This window comes from Rana temporaria, chromosome 1, assembly GCF_905171775.1.
Source record: "Rana temporaria chromosome 1, aRanTem1.1, whole genome shotgun sequence".
Lineage (NCBI taxonomy): Eukaryota > Metazoa > Chordata > Amphibia > Anura > Ranidae > Rana > Rana temporaria.
This window is the reverse complement of record NC_053489.1, coordinates 191,137,237-191,154,207: the sequence shown is the minus strand read 5'-3', so window position 1 is coordinate 191,154,207 and position 16,971 is coordinate 191,137,237. Positions and strand designations below refer to the sequence as shown.

The window sequence follows — 16,971 nt, the reverse complement described above, 5'->3', positions numbered from 1 at the left end:
TGTTGTAAAAAGATCTCCTGAAGAAGTCGTAAAAGGCGAAACATGTAGAGATAATTCAGATATGCACTTATTGTTGGTATATTTCACTGATCTATCTGTAAATATTGTATGTATTCTAATATGAACTTTTATCAAATAAATGTTCTAATTTTGTTGTATGTGCGCTTTAAAAGTCCCAACAAACCTATCTAGATTTTATGATCCTTCACCAACCCCACATTAGATAAAATGTCAGCCTGAGATTTATCATCTAAGTGCTTTCACAAGGTCCTGGGGGGACCTAAATCCTGGGGCTCATAATCATGCAAATATCAACCACAGACTGAACAGTCAAATGCGGCCCTTTCACCTCCCAACTACCCCTTACAGCTGTTTAGCATGACAGGTGTCCTCACTGTGCAGCAAAAAGCGGAAGAATGCAGGAGAGGGCAGGCCAGTCAGTGACTCTTTATTCTTCAATGTCTATCGCTTGTTCAATATAAGGGGAAGCCTCGGTGTCTAATGGCAAATTGCTAGTCACAGGAGTGGGCAGCCCAGCCTTTGACTTTTCTTTCATAAGTCGGTATATGTAAGTGCCCCAAGATTCACGGATCCCAGAACACTCTGAACATTAGAGGAAGTGAGCTATAGATCTCACAGAACAGGATTTGTTTGAGCTCTGCAGAGAGGCCACTGCTTACACATGCTCTATATTTTTCAATTTCTATTGGTCGTTCAAAATGAGGGGAAGCCTCAGTGTCCAATGTCAAATTGCTAGGCACAGGAGTGAGCAGCCCAGGCCTTGACTTTTCTCTCTTAAAGTCAGTATATGTAAGTGTCCCAATATTTAGGGATCCCAGAACAATCTGAAAATTAGATTAAAGTGGAGTTCCACCCAAAAATAGAACTTCCGCTTTAAGTGAAGGTGACCCCCCCGACATGCCACTTTTTTGGGGGGGAGCGGATACACTCTTTTTAGAGGCATCCAGATCCCACTTCCTCCCGGGGCTCTGCGGCGCCAGAAGGAAGTATACCTCTTCCCCATCTCTCCCTGCAATCTTCTGGGACATGTCACAGGTCCCAGAAGATTGCCCGGCCAATCGCATCGTGTGCTGGGCTGTGAAGCCACAGCTGGGCGCCCACAGTCAGAATGTCGCCGCAGAGAGGAGGGGGTGAGGAGTGGGGCTACGTTCGCCCGCATCGTTGGACCGTGGGACAGGTGAATGTCTGATTATTAAAAGTTGGCAGCTACCCTTTTTGTAGCTTCTGACTTTTATATGGGTGGAACTCCGCTTTAAGTGAGCTACAGTACTCACTGAACAGGGAGGCTTGTTTGACCTCTGCAGAGAAACCACTGCCTACACACGATCTTTATTCTACAATTCCTATTGGTCGTTCAAAATGGGGGGAGACCTCAGTGTCTAATGGCAAATTGCTAGGCACAGGAGTGGGCAGCCCAGCTTTTGACTTTTCTTTCATAAGTTGTATATTAAAATGCCCCAAGATTCACGGATCACAGAACACTCTAAAAGTTAAATGACGTGAGCTATAGGTCTCACTAAACTCGTTTTACCTTTGCAAAGAGACCACTGCTTACATGCGCTCTTTATTCTTCAATTCTTATTGGTTGTTCTAAAGAGGGGAAGCCTCAGTGTCCAATGGCAAATTACTAGGTTCAGGAGTGGGCAGCCCCAGTCTTGACTTTTCTTTAATAAGTCGGTATATGTAACTGCCCCAAGATCAAGGATTTCAGAACACTGAACATTAAATTAAGTGAGCTACTGGCCTCACTAAAACGGGGGCTTGTTTGACCTCTGCAGGGATACCACTGCTTACTACAAAAGGCAATGGTTCTACTCTACTGCAGCTGCTGGAAGGGAACAAGCTTTTTCACTCAGGATGCAGCTACTTTAGAAATAAAGCAAACTCTGTAGAACATTGAGCATCTGATTAGCTGATTTAAACTGCGAGTTCCTCTGGGGTTTGAAGCAAACGTATCAGCAATTAAAAAATTGTGAAACTAGAGATCCTGCCTAAAGCCTCGTACACATGTTTAGAATTTCCGACAACGAATGATCGTCCGTTTTTTTTTTTTTAGCATGCTAGTCTCATATCAAAAACCAATAGGTTACTAATGTTCCAAAAATTCTCATGACAGCATACAACTTCGGAAGTGTTGTACTGAATTGTAATGTATTCTTTTGTTTCCGCGCATGCGTCTTCCGATTTTTTTCAGACAAATACTGTACTGATTAAATGAAAATCGTTTGTTCTGGTATTTTACAAAGAAAAATGTTTGTGTTTGTCCCTTCGGATAACTTTACATGAACTGTCGTGATTGGCTCTGGAAAGCTGTGTACTAATGATCAGATAATCATATGATCACATTGAAAGCTGTATTATTTGTCTGATTTTCTTATCGTGTGTACGAGGCTAAAGAATAGGCAACAAATGTAATTGTTATTTACCAGGAAACTACAATGTAACCCTGTGAAGTGATCCGAGATTGATCGCAGACAGTTAACTGACACACAGAAAAAAATTTGTTGTAGCAACGCTGCCAGATATGAATAAATTATCTGTAGTAAAGTCCCACCTGTATACATAAAGCTGAAGATTTAGACCGCAATCTTTACTGAAGCTAAGCTTTATTGCATTTTTCCCTTTTATATTCGGTAATTACATCCAGCAAATTGATATTATTATTCATTATTGTGCTTACAATAAAAGCCATCATTAAACTGCAGATTTGTAACCTATCTTTAACTGTTGAATCAGACAGCAGAAAATTCATAATAACCTAATAAACCTAAAAAAGTTAATTTGTCCTTCCCCTGGCATCAAACATTGCAATCCATGACATAACAGAACAATCAGGTCTTGGATTGTATGGCACTGGGCACATGTAAAAAGATTTTATAATTGGCAACCAAAAAAAAGGAGAAAATCCAATCACCAGACATCGGGCTTCCTAAAGTGTTACCCAGAACCAATCCTAATGCCGCGTACACACCATCACTTTATGTGATGAAAACAATTAATCAATTAAAATGACCGTGTGTGGGGGAAACGTTGTTTTATGTCTTGTGAAAAACGACAAAAAAAAATTGAAGCATGCTTCAATTTTTTGTGTCGTTTTTCAAAACGTTGTTTTTTGTGTCAATTAAAATGATAGTGTGTGGGCAAAACGACGTTTAAAACAACGTTTTTAAACCTGCGCATGCTCAGAAGCAAGTTATGAAGCTAGCTTCAATGGAAAAGAGTGCTGAACGTAACTGCGCTTTGCTAGAACATTTTGAAAAAACGATGGTGTGTAGGCAACGTCGTTTTTGAAAATAAACATTCAAAAACGTCGTTTAACTTCATGATTTAAAACGTCGTTTTTTTTCATCACATAAAGTGATGGTGTGTACGCGGCATTAGGCCTCGTGTACACAGGATGCTTTGCAAACTCTCCTAGAAGCCTTTCCTTTTGGAGTTTTGGCAGAAAAAAGCCTAAAACTTGTAAAAGCGTGTAAAGCTTTTACAAGCATTTAGGTGCGTTTACAGGCATCAAGAGCGTGGGCGTAAATTCATTTCATTGGCCAGAATAGTAATTTTTCTGGCTAGTGAAATGAAGAAACGCATAGCATTTAGGCACATTTAGATGCCTTTAGTAGTGTCAAGGGTTGTTCAGTGTCCAGTGTGCATGAGGCCTAGATCTTACAAAATTGTATTAGAACCATAAGCAAAAAAGGTAGAACCAATAATACATTATAAAATATTAAATAGAGACTAGGACTAATGCCTTGTACACACGATCGGAATTTCCGATGAAAAAAGTCAGACGGAATTTTTTCATCGGATATTCTGACTGTGTGTGGGCCCCAATCTGACTTTTTTCCGTTGGAGTTTAGAAATAGAACATGTTTTATTTTTTTCCGATGGAGAAAAATCTTAATCGGAAATTACGAACGTATGTGTGGAACTCCGACGGAGAAAAAAACATGCATGCTCAGAATCAAGTCGACGCATGTTCGGAAGCATTCAACTTCATTTTTCTCGGCTTGTCGTAGTGTTTTACATCACCGCGTTTTGGACGGTCGGAATTTGGTCTGACAGTGTGTATGCAAGACAGCTTGAACGAAATTCCGACGGAAAATTCCATCGTATTTTATCCCATCGGAAATTCCGATCGTGTGTAGAGGGCAGTAGGGTGCCCTCGCACTAGTACTTTCAACCAGTCCCAGGCGTGGTTCAGCCCCTTGGGCCGGTACGTGTAGTGTGAGTGCTCCAAACCACGCTGGGACCAGTTAAGCACACTGTGCCCCGGAATCACTTGAAACAGGTGGTCCCGGGTGCGGTTCACTTGAGATTCAGAATGCGGTTCATTTGTGATCCAGGGTGCGGTTCACTTGAGATCCAGGGTGCGGTTCACTTCAGATCCAGGGTGCGGTTCACTTCAGATCCAGGGTGCGGTTCACTTGAGATCCAGGGTGCGGTTCACTTGAGATCCAGGGTGCGGTTCACTTCAGATCCAGGGTGCGGTTCACTTGAGATCCAGGGTGCGGTTCACTTGAGATCCAGGGTGCGGTTCACTTGAGATCCAGGGTGCGGTTCACTTCAGATCCAGGGTGCGGTTCACTTGAGATCCAGGGTGCGGTTCACTTGAGATCCAGGGTGCGGTTCACTTGAGATCCAGGGTGCGGTTCACTTGAGATCCAGGTTGCGGTTCACTTGAGATCCAGGGTGCGGTTCACTCATCTCTATAGAGAGCTATACAGTGATACAGGGATCGCAGGTCAGGTTCCCGGGAACACTTCTGTGCAAACCGGTGAGGGAGTGAGCAAGGGGGAGAATTTAACTCGGGCATGGTTCCGTTAAACTGACCCAAGTGTGAGTAAACCCTAGGATAATTATTGAACCTCAAAAGGTAGGAGGTAGTAATATTTAGAAAAAAATAGACTATGATAGAAACTATAAAAACTTTCTAAAAAAAACGGAAATACTATTTTACCTTTAAGTACCATTGAAAAAAAGTTTGGGGCAAAAGGATTTTTCTTGGTACCAACAGGGACATTACAACATATAGATGGTTAAAAACATTGTGTTTATTACAAATATCATACAAAATAATTAAAAGATATTTGTAATAAAAATTATATGTTTGTAAACCTTTATTTGTTTTAATATCATTTCTAGTACCAAGAAAAATCCTTTTGCCCCAAACTTCTTTTCAATAGACTGATTTTCAGGATGTAGGTATCATAGTATAAGTTAATATATACTTGCATTAAGCACAGCTCCCTGTACTGCGAACTATAGTTATAATATCAGTATTAACGTATGTTTATATGATATGTTTTAAAATGTATTTTATTGAGATATATATATATCTCCGATACGTTACGCCGCTGTAACTTTGGGCGCAAGTTCTGTATTCAGAAAGAACTTGCGCCCTTATTTACGGCAGGGTAACGTATGTGTTGCTGCGTAAGGCCGCGTAATTCAAATGGGGATGTTGGGGGCGTGTTGTATTTAAATTTGCCTTGACCCCGCGTTTTTTACGTTTTTTTTGAACGGCGCATGCGTCGTCCGTAAAATATCCCAGTGTGCATTGCGCCAAAGTACGCCGCAAGGACGTATTGGAATCGACGTGAATGTAAATGACGTAAAGCCGTATTCGTGAACGACTTACGCAAACAATGTAAAAATTTCAAAACTCGGCACGGGAACGACGGCCATACTTAACATTAGCTACGCCTCATATAGCAGGGGTAACTATACGCCGAAAAAAGTTCTCTTTAGGGGCCTACAACTTATCACACACACACAAAAAAAGAAGCATACTTTGCCATACCCAGTGTTTTGCTGCAATTTCTTTAATGTCGTTAGTAAACGCCACAGCGAATCTGGAGAGAAGAAACAATCAGTAAATGATACAGAAAAACTCAAGTCACTTTTTAACATTAGTCATATGAGAAAAACTATTAATGAGAAAGACAACATACTTATCCTTATACTTAGATTCCATACACATATCTACTAAAGAGAATTTAGCCAGCCCTAAGAGAAGACTAAATAGCATAATGCTATTAGATATAAGGGGCATGCTGATGGGCATATTTAATGTTAAGGGGTAACCTGATGGGAATATTTTGTTGTGCCTATCAGCGTGCCCCTTGACATAAAATATGCTCTTCAGCGTGCCCCTTAACATTAAATATGTCCATCAGAGTGCCCCTTAACATAAAATATGCCCATGCCCCTTATTTTATGTTAAGGGGCACACTGATGGGCACATTTTATGTTAAGGGACACTCTGATGGGAATATATGTTAGTGGGGGACACAGTGATGGGCACTAAATATTATGTTAAAGAGGGCATGCAGATAGGGACACCTGATGTATAGGAGCACTCTGATGGGAACGCCTGATGTAAGGTGGCAGTGTGATGGGGATACCTGATGTAAAGGGACACTCTGATGAGGGCACCTGATGTAAAGATGCACTCTGATGGGGGCGCCTGATAAAAAGAGGCACTCTGATGGGGGCACCTGATGTAAAGAGGCACTCTGATGGGGGCACCTGATGTAAAGAGGCACTCTGATGGGGGCACCTGATGTAAAGAGGCACTCTGATGGGGGCACCTGATGTAAAGAGGCACTCTGATGGGGGCACCTGATGTAAAGAGGCACTCTGATGGGTGCACTTGATGTAAAGCATCACTCTGATGAGCACACCTAATGTAATGGAGCACTCCGATGGACACGCCTGATGTGATGGAGACACCTGATGTAAAGGGGCACTCTGATGACGGAACAAAATGTAAGGGGGCACTTTGATGGGGACAAATAATGTAAGGGGGGCATACTATGGGAGACACCAGATGTAAGGGGGCCTTCTGATGAAGAAACCTGATGTAAGATGGCACTCTGATGGGAATACCTGATGTAAGGGGGCACTCTGATGGGGACACCTGCTAAAAGAGGGTACTCTGACGGTGGCAACTGATTTATGGGGGTAGTCTGATGGGACACCCAATATAATGCATTACTCTGGTAGGGGCACTGATGAAAGGGGGAACACTATTGGGGACATTTACATTTACAGGGTATTAACAGAGTGTGTGGAAAAAACTGTAAGAAAAGTGACAGAGAGCGTGGCTTGCGCCAAAAAAAGGAAAGTAGACATGTACAATCTTTCATGGCATAGACTTGTGATTCGGACATCGGCTGAATTTGTTTTTAAGTTAACGGACCTCCATGAATTTGAATTTACTACCCCTGGCAGTGCCGGGACAAGGTCACCTGGTGCCCAGGGCGAAGATGAAAGACTGCGACACCACCCCCCCCCCCCCACAACCCCCCCCCACCACTGGGAAAAAGCTGCAGCGCCTACAGACGATGGGATCTATACTAATGCATCAGTGACAGTGCATTAACCCCATTCCTGCTGCATATTACCAATACGATTGCTAATTAAGCAAACTCCCTTCATAGACTGCAGGCATGATATAAGACAAGAGATGGTCAGAGACTGAGGGCATGATACAAGAGATGTCAGAGACTGAGGGCATGATACAAGAGATGGTCAGAGACTGAGGGCATGATACAAGAGATGTCAGAGACTGAGGGCATGATACAAGAGATGTCAGAGACTGAGGGCATGATACAAGAGATGGTCAGAGACTGAGGGCATGATACAAGAGATGGTCAGAGACTGAGGGCATGATACAAGAGATGGTCAGAGACTGAGAGCATGATACAAGAGATGGTCAGAGACTGAGAGCATGATACAAGAGATGGTCAGAGACTGAGGGCATGATACAAGAGATGGTCAGAGACTGAGAGCATGATACAAGAGATGGTCAGAGACTGAGAGCATGATACAAGAGATGGTCAGAAACTGAGAGCATGATACAAGAGATGGTCAGAGACTGAGAGCATGATACAAGAGATGGTCAGAGACTGAGAGCATGATACAAGAGATGGTCAGAGACTGAGAGCATGATACAAGAGATGGTCAGAGACTGAGAGCATGAAACAAGATTTGGTTAGAGACTGAGGACATGATGGATGCAGGCGATACAGGAACAAGAAATTGTATTTCTGGACAGCCACACTCTGAACAAACGTTGCCTTTATTATAATAGGATAACACTACAAGCCACAGGAATAGTGTGAAACGCGTCAGTGGTCCAGTTTGCTGTTTTGCTGTGGATTGTAGTGTTATCCTATTATAATAAAGGCAACGTTTCTTCAGAGTGTGACTGTCCAGAAATACAATTTCTTGATCCTGTCTTGCTGAATGCATTGCCAGCACTTGTGGCTTTCGTGAGGTGGATCACCATCAAGGCTTCTTACCACTTACCTGTGGTGCCTATATTGGTCCATCAGTGCACCAACACCTTTGCAGCCATTGTGCTACATGCTGGGTGTTTGGTGTGCTCCTGCACCTTTAAGGAGGGGTGGCTCCCCTTCAGTCCACCTGCCCCTATCTATCCATTAGAATGCATGTGCCTCCATTGTGGGGACGCTCATTGTTTAGTGTTAGGACCACAGATTACAGGGTGCCTTGGCGCGGCTCTGTGGCTCACGCATGCGTTTGCAAATGCATGCGGACAAAACCCCTGTTTTTAACGCATACTGTTAGACAGGTTAATTGGTTGTTCTGCAGGCTGGTCGGTAAGGAGGCTTGGTTTTTCCCTGGGCATTTCTCAGGCTTTTTTGTTTTCTTACCTGGAGAAGCTACTTCTTTTTTTGTTTTGTTTTTATGATTCAGGCGATGGTTAGAGACAGAGGACATTATACTAAAGATGATCAGAGCCTGCAGACATGATACAAGAGATCAATGCAGTCTCACCAGTGCCCATCAAATGCAGCCTACCGCTGTGCCCATAATTGCAGCCTCTCTGTGACCATAATCGCAGCCTCCCTGTGCCCATAATTGCAGCCTCTCTGTGCCCATAATTGCAGCCTCTCTTCTGTGCCCATAATCGCAGCCTCTCTTCTGTGCCCATCAATGCCGCCTTACTGTGCCCATCAATCCTGCCTCACTGTGCCCATCAATGCCGCCTCACTGTGCACATAATCGCAGCCTCTCTGTGCCCATAATCAAAGCCTCTCTTCCGTGCCCATAATCAAAGCCTCTCTTCTGTGCCCATAATCAAAGCCTCTCTTCTGTGCCCATAATCGCAGCCTCTCTGTGCCCATAATCACAGCCTCACTGTGACCATAATTGCAGCCTAACTGTGACCATAATTGCAGCCTCTGTGTCCACAATCACAGCCTCTGTGTCCACAATCACAGCCTCTCTGTGACCATAATTCCAGCCTCTCTGTGCCCATAATCGCAGCCTCTCTGTGCCCATAATCGCAGCCCATAATTGCAGCCTCACTGTGCCCATCAATGCTGCCTCACTGTGCCCATCAATGCTGCCTCACTGTGACCATAATTGCAGCCTCACTGTGACCATAATTGCAGCCTCTGTGCCCACAATCACAGCCTCTCTGTGACCATAATTCCAGCCTCTCTGTGCCCATAATCGCAGCCTCTCTGTGCCCATAATCGCAGCCCATAATTGCAGCCTCACTGTGCCCATCAATGCTGCCTCACTGTGCCCATAATCACAGCCTCACTGTGACCATAATTGCAGCCTCACTGTGACCATAATTGCAGCCTCTGTGCCCACAATCACAGCCTCTCTGTGACCATAATTCCAGCCTCTCTGTGCCCATAATCGCAGCCTCACTGTGCCCATAATCGCAGCCTCCCTGTGCCCATAATTGAAGCCTCGCTGTGCCCATCGCAGCCTCTCTGTGCCCATAATCGCAGCCTCACTTTGCCTATGAATGCAGACTCACCATAGCCTGCCCTGGATCAAACAGCGGAAATCTCCTGCAGTATTGTGTGTCACATAGCTGGGTCTGTGTGTGTGTTCGGCAGCGCAGTAACAAGGTCCCGCCCCCCTAGACTGGCTCGTGTGATAGGCGGAACACTGATTCAATCTGCTACCACATGAGCCAGTCTAGGGGGGCAGGACCTTGTTACGACGCCGCCAAACACACAATCCCAGCTCCCTGACACACAGCGCTCCCGTTCAGGACACCGGCACTGTGTGACAAACAAGAGGAGGAGGTTGGAGGGGAGTGCTGCAGCCACAGATCAAAGCGGCCCCAGGACAGGCGGCCTGTAGCGTGGTCTCTACTGCGCCCCCCTTTCTCCAGGGCATCCCCCCCTTCTGCCCACCCCTTGTACTGGCCCTGACCCCTGGTCTATCACTTAAAATGCCAATAAAATACACTTAAGTTTTTGGTTGTAACATGACAAAATGTGGAACATTTCAAGGAGCATGAATACTTTTTTAAGGCACTGTATATGCCAAATAGCAGTAACAAGCCATGTATGACTGCTGAGGGTCGTATTTTAGAGATCAGATGGAGAAAGCATTAGCAGATAAGCATGTCTCTACCTAATTCATTACATGTAAACAGAATCACAAGTGAACACAGCCATCCCTGCAGACAGATGCAGATAGAGTGGTCACAAATTTACTAGACAGAAGAAAATAATATCTTTAGATTTCTAGATATGACTTAACTAGGAAAAAAAAAAAAAACATGTTTTAAGTACTTTGTCATCTCACAATAGGTGAGGGATGTTCCCTCTAGAACTAAATCGCTTTCAGTTCCTCATCTATGCCGGTTATTTATATGTGTAGCTCAAGGCTTACAGTTTCAACTTACAGTTACAGAGTTAAAGTGGAAGTTCAGTCAAATACAAACTATACTTAAAGTCATACTAAAGTCTTGCTTTTTTTTTGTCTAACAATAACAAACATGTCATACTTACCTCCGATGTGCAGTTGGTTTTGCACAGACCAGCCCAGATCCTCCTCTTCTCGGGTTCTCCGCCGGCACTCTTGGCCCCTCCCTCCTACTGAGTGCCCCCACAGCGAGCAGCTTGCTGTGTGTCCATTCAGACATGGAGCCGCGGCTCGGCCCCACCCCCTCTCTCTCATTGGCTCACTGACTTGAACAGCAGTAGGAGCCAACGGCACCCGCTGTGTGCCCCAGCCAATCAGGAGAGAGAGTCCCGGACAGCCGAGTCTCTCCTGCAAAATCGCTGGATCAGGATGGGGCTCAGGTAAGTATGAGGGGGGCTGCTGCACATAGAATGCATTAAGATAAAGAACCTTTTGTCTTTATAACCATTTTAAATCTACTTCCACCCCCTTTTTAAGCCTATTCTATCTACCCTAGGAAAGAAAAGATCTGTATACTTGCCTATTCTGAGGACACTCTGGTCTGGACACATGACTAGGTCCCAGCACTGGCTTTGGTAAAGAGGAGACATTGCCAACGGCTGCAGTGACGTCACCCATAGGCTTACTATGTGGCATCCATTGACGGCTGTCCTTCTTCTACACTGAAGACAGCTGATCAGGTGACCGGACCGGAGTGCCCTCTGAATAGGTAAGTATACCTGACCTGCGAAAGATCCTTTCGCAGGTCAGATAAAATAGGTTGAGACTGGGGTGGGAGTAGGCTTAAGAATAGTTAGCGTTTGACTGACGTTCCACTTTAACCTCATGCCAACCATTCACAGTAAATATACTGCATGTGGGTGGCAGGTGTGAGCTTGGCAACGTACATGTACATTTCTAGCTTGCTTCTGGGTTTGATTGGACAAAGCAAAAGTTTGTCAGCAGATTTCAGCCAATGATTTTGGCTGAAACCTGCTGATCAGCTGTGTCTAATTACACACAGAGTTCTGTGTTTACAAACACACAAAACTCTGTGTACAATGAACAGCGACCTGGCTGTTTCCTCTCCCTGAAAAGAGAGAAGAAACAGCCAGAAGAGTAAGTAAAAGCAGCACACATTACACTTTTTATGCTGCATACACATGATCGCACCTTTGTCCGACCAAATTCACATCGGAATTCCGACAGAGGAAAAGAGAACATGTTCTCTATGTAAACTCTGATGGAATTCATCTGAAGTTCCTGATGGAATTACTCCTATGGGGCCTATACACGGATGGAATTTCTGATGGAAAAAGTCAGTAGAATTCCGATCGTGTGTACGGGGCATGAGACATAGCCAGTGTCATTAGTACATTGTCAGGGTACAGTATTATAAGTGATCACTGTGTTAGTGTCACTAGCAACGTCAATGTTAATTAGTGACCCTCCAAGCCCATGTTTGTTTACACCAGATTGCCCGCCACGCGATCACCTTCACGCTATACGTCTCTCATCACCCCCATTACAGTATAGCCTCTTTAGCTGCATACATTTCAGTATATATATTTGTAGACCCTTTCAATTTCACACAAACCAATAAGACCCCTTTCACACTGGGTTGCTTTGCAGGTGCTATAACGCTAAAAATAGCCCCTGCAAAGCGACCTGAAACAGCCGCTGTGTCTGGAGCAGTGCGCTAGCAGGACGTTAAACAAAAGTCCTGCTAGCAGCATCTTTGGAGCGGTGAAGGAGCAGTGTGTTTACCGGTCCTCCACCGCTCCTGCCCATTGAAATCAATGGGCACCGCGGCTATACCGCTGGCAAAGCGCCTCTGCAGAGACGATTTACAGTGGTTTTTAACCCTTTCTCGGCCGCTAGCGCGGGGTTAAACCACCCCGCTAGTGGCCAAATAGCGGCGCTTTACCGCCGATGCCGCCCCCGTCCCAGTGTGGAAGGGGCATTAAAATACGCTTATTGGGATTTCTTTTTTATTAAAGCCATGTAGCAGAATACATTTTGGCCTAAATTTATTAAGAATTTATTTTATTTTTTTAATTAGATATGTTTTATAACAGAAAGTAGAAAATATGTTTTGTTTATATAATAAAAAACCCAGTGGTGATTAACCACTTTAGCCCCGGAAGGTTTTACCCGCTTAATGACCAGGCCATTTTTTGCGATAAGGCACTGCACTATTTTAATTGACGCAGTCGTGCGACGCTGTACCCAAATAAAATTGATGTCCCTTTTTTTTCCCACAAATAGAGCTTTGTTTTGGTGGTATTTCATCACTTCTGTGTTTTGTTTTTTTTTGCGCTAGAAACAAAAAAAGACAGACAATTTAGAAAAAAAGAATACATAGATAAAAAGAATATTTTAGATTTTATGCTATAAAACATACCCAATAAAATAAAAACATTTTTTTTTAACCAATTTCTAACCAAAAATATTTTTGGTTAAAAAAAAAAATCCAAATAAGTGTATATTGATTGGTTTGCGCAAAAGTTATAGCGTCAACAAACTATGGGATATAGTTATTGAATTTTTATTTGTTTAAATTTTTTACTAGTAATGGCGGCGATAAGCGATTTTTATACAAAAAAATAGCCTGCAGCTTACACATGCATTTGCAAATGCGTGCAACTAAACCTCTGTTTTTAACGCACACAGATAGACAGGTGAATTTGGTTGGTTGCTGATTGGTCGGTAAGTTTGAGCCTGGATATTCTATGTTTTTGTATGTATATGCGCCCTTTCCAGCGCTCCTTATTGTATAGACCAGTCATAGGTAGGGGCAGTGACTTTTGTTTGTTGTAGATAAGTGATTTTTAGCGGGACTGCGACATTGCAGACCTCTATCAGTTTCCAGGGACAAGTAAACGAAACTCAAAAACTCTCAGTGGTTCTGAATGAGTGTATTAAGAAACTGACATACAGCCCCTCCCACTTGAAGTGCGCACGCTGCCGCTGAAAGCAGAAGCATTCACATTCTTTGGAAATGCCAAAAAGCGCAAAAAAGGAGAAGTTATTGTAAAAAGTGAAAAGTGAGTAACTAAATGAATAAAAGGGATCTCTTGATGTTCTCACAGCAAGCAGACATTTCACATAAAGTAAAGACATACGTTAAAACTTGTGGCTGCTTGCACAAAGTGTATTAACCACTTGCTTACTGGGCACATAAACCCCCTTCGTGCCCAGGCGAAATTTCAGCTTCCGGCACTGCGTCACTTTAACTCACATTTGCGCGGTCGTGCGACGTGGCTCCCAAACAAAATTGATGTCCCTTTTTCCCCACAAATAGAGCTTTATTTTGGTGGTATTTGACCACCTCTGCGGTTTTTATTTTTTGCGCTATAAACAAAAAAAGAGCGACAATTTAAAAAATATATATATATATATTTTTTACTTGTTGCTATAATAAATATCCCAATTTTTTTTTTTTTAATATTTTTTTTCTCAGTTAAGGCCGATACGTATTTTGACGTATTTTTGTAAAAAAAAAAAAAAGAATCGCAATAAGCGACTGGTTTGCGCAAAAGCTATAGCGCCTACAAAATGGGGAACAGAATTATGATTTTTTTTATTATTTTTTTTTTACTAGTAATGGCGGCGATCTGCGATTTTTATTGAGACTGCGATATTGCGGCGGACGTATCGGACACTTTTGACACAAATTTGGGACCATTCACATTTATACAGCGATAGTGCTATAAAAATGCACTAATTACTGTATAAATGTGACTGGCAGTGAAGGGGTTAACACTAGGGGGTGAGGAAGGGGTTAAATGTGTATCCTGGGTGTGTTCCAAGTGTGTGGGGGGAGGGGGGTGACTGGGGGAGGTGACCGATGCTGTGTCTCTATGTACAAGAGACACAGATCGGTCTCCTCTCCTCTGACAGCACGTGGAGCTCTGTGTTTACACACAGAGCTCCACGTCCCTGCTGTGTTACCGACGATCGCGTGAACCCGGCGGACATCGCGGCCGCCAGGTACACGCATCGGCTCTTCGGCGATGCGCCGGGACAGTGGTTACCCGCTGCGCGCCCCTCAGTGGCGCGCGTGGGTAATGCACATAAAAGGACGTCTAAAGACGTCCACTCGGCACTTGAGAGCCGCGCTGTGGACGTCTTTTGTCTATAGCGCGGATCTCAAGTGGTTAAAGCTGAACTCCAGTTAGATATTTAAAAAACACAATTGAACGCGGTTATTTATCAAAATAATTCAATGTATTTTTAAATGCAAATACTCCCTGTAAAGACCAGCATTTGACTTAAAATGGTATTAAATCCAAAAACAAAAATGCATTATATTGCAACCTACCAAATCCTAGATGTGGTGGTTGCATTTGTTTTCTTTTCTAGGCTTAAGAGTACAGCAGCATTGTCAGTGTGGGGGGAGGGGAGTGTTACGTGTACTAGCAGATTTAGGCCCCTTTCACATTAGCGGACCGTTCGTCCGTTTATTACACGTCCGTTTACGGACTTGTAATGCATCCCTATGGGATCGCGTCCGTTAGCGGATGGAGCATCCGCTAATGTCCGCAACCATCCGCGTCCGTCAGGATCCGGTTTTTCGGACAGAAGAAAACCCTATTTTTCTTCCGTCCGGCGGAACGGAACGGATGAAGACGGACAGACGGTCCGTCTTCATCCGATTCCCCATAGGGGAGAGCGGAGGAAAGACAGGGCGGTCTCTGCACAGTGTGCGGGGACCGCCCTGCCCGCCGACAGCTCAGCGGGGATTACGGATGATCCCCGCTGAGCCGACGGACACACACGGAGCGGACACAAAAACGGTCCGCTCCGTGTGAAAGAGGCCTTAGATACACTAACAAATTGAAGCCAAACGCCAGCTCACTGCAGTTATACAAGCTGTCACAGCGACAGTTTTTTTTCCTTTTGAGATAAAGGTTTTACTGATCATTATAAGCACCCCTGTCAGTGCTAACTGTTTTTTCTCAACACACTGAACTGACACATCTGGAGGAGAGCTTGTTCTGCTGAAAAAAACTGAATTATTGGCAGGATCACCGGGTAAAAATAAAGAAAATAAGGCCTAAAAAAAGAAAACTAATACATCCAAGGCTTCGTGTACACTAGCAGCTGCTAAACTGGAGCTTTTGGCATTTTTTTTTTTTTTTTTACAAAAACTCTATAAAAGTCTGTGTCCATGTATAGTGAATGAGTGAGTGAGTAACTTGTATAGCGTATACATGGGTTGTTACCAGAGTTTAGGAGCTGCTGCAGTTAGTTGAAGTTTAAGCTCACTCTCCTGAATGCAGGAGAATAGCGTTCAAGATAGGAGCGCTTTGACCGCCGGCTGCGGCAAAATCGCAGCATGTTTTTTGCCAAGGTTTTACGTTTTCCCGCGGCCATGTTAATTTTGGGTAAGGCAACGCATGCAAGACAAAACCAGAGAAGATGCTATTCTCAACTCACCAACCAGTCTGCTTACCAACCAAATTAACAGTTTGCATTAAAAACAGGGGTTTAGTTAGCACACATTTGCAAACACAACTGTAAGCTGCAAGGCCACTTCACGGCACCCCAGTATTACCTGCAGTCCTAACGCTTGTACATTTATGAGAGCCTCCACAGTGGGAGCACATGCATTCTAATGGATAGATAGAGGGCAGGTGGGCCTGGAGGTAGCCCACCCCTCCTTAAAGTCACAGGGGGACACTAGACACCCAGCACATAGGCAGCAAAGGTGTCCAGTGTGTTCTCTCACCAATCATACATTAGTAACAAACAAATGGCCACTGCCCCTATCTAGAACTGGCCTTCAGAGAAAGGAGCACATGGAAGGGCAATGCATGCAAGACAAAGCCAGAGAGAATTCCCAGCTCAACTCACCAACCAGTCAGCCCTAGGAAAGAAAAATCCAGGCTTGGGTCCAGTAAGCTGTTCTGCATTCACATGTCCTGAGAAAAAACGATGATGACCGAAGGGGAGAGCAGAGAGAAGACCTTATCAGTCTTTTGCTGCTCCAGTACTGTCTATTCACAAGGTAGGGGTGGGGAGGTTACTTAGCTGTGTAGCTTAAAGTGGTTGTAAACCCTTCAATATACCCAGTGAAGTAACTGGTCTGTGGATACAGAGATGAAACAAATCCACCTACATAAGTTGTATCTGTCTATCTGCAGTCTTCTATGTTCTACATCCATTCAAAGTGCTGAACTTTAAAACTTGTCTGAGAGTTAGAAATATGGGGGAGGAGGAGATGCAATTACACACTTTAGGGCTCAGTGAGGAGAGGTCTGA

General features: G+C 44.0%; 1 protein-coding gene across 3 annotated transcripts in view; it reads right to left on the bottom strand.

Moving 5' to 3' along the window:
• Positions 1–16,971, bottom strand: part of GLT1D1 (glycosyltransferase 1 domain containing 1) — a 200,049-nt gene that overhangs the window by 154,867 nt on the left and 28,211 nt on the right. For all 3 annotated transcript variants that reach the window (XM_040347374.1, XM_040347369.1, XM_040347371.1), the window contains exon 4: positions 5,819–5,870. In XM_040347374.1, the coding sequence (XP_040203308.1) occupies positions 5,819–5,870 (52 nt within the window). The remainder of the gene's footprint in view (positions 1–5,818; positions 5,871–16,971) is intronic.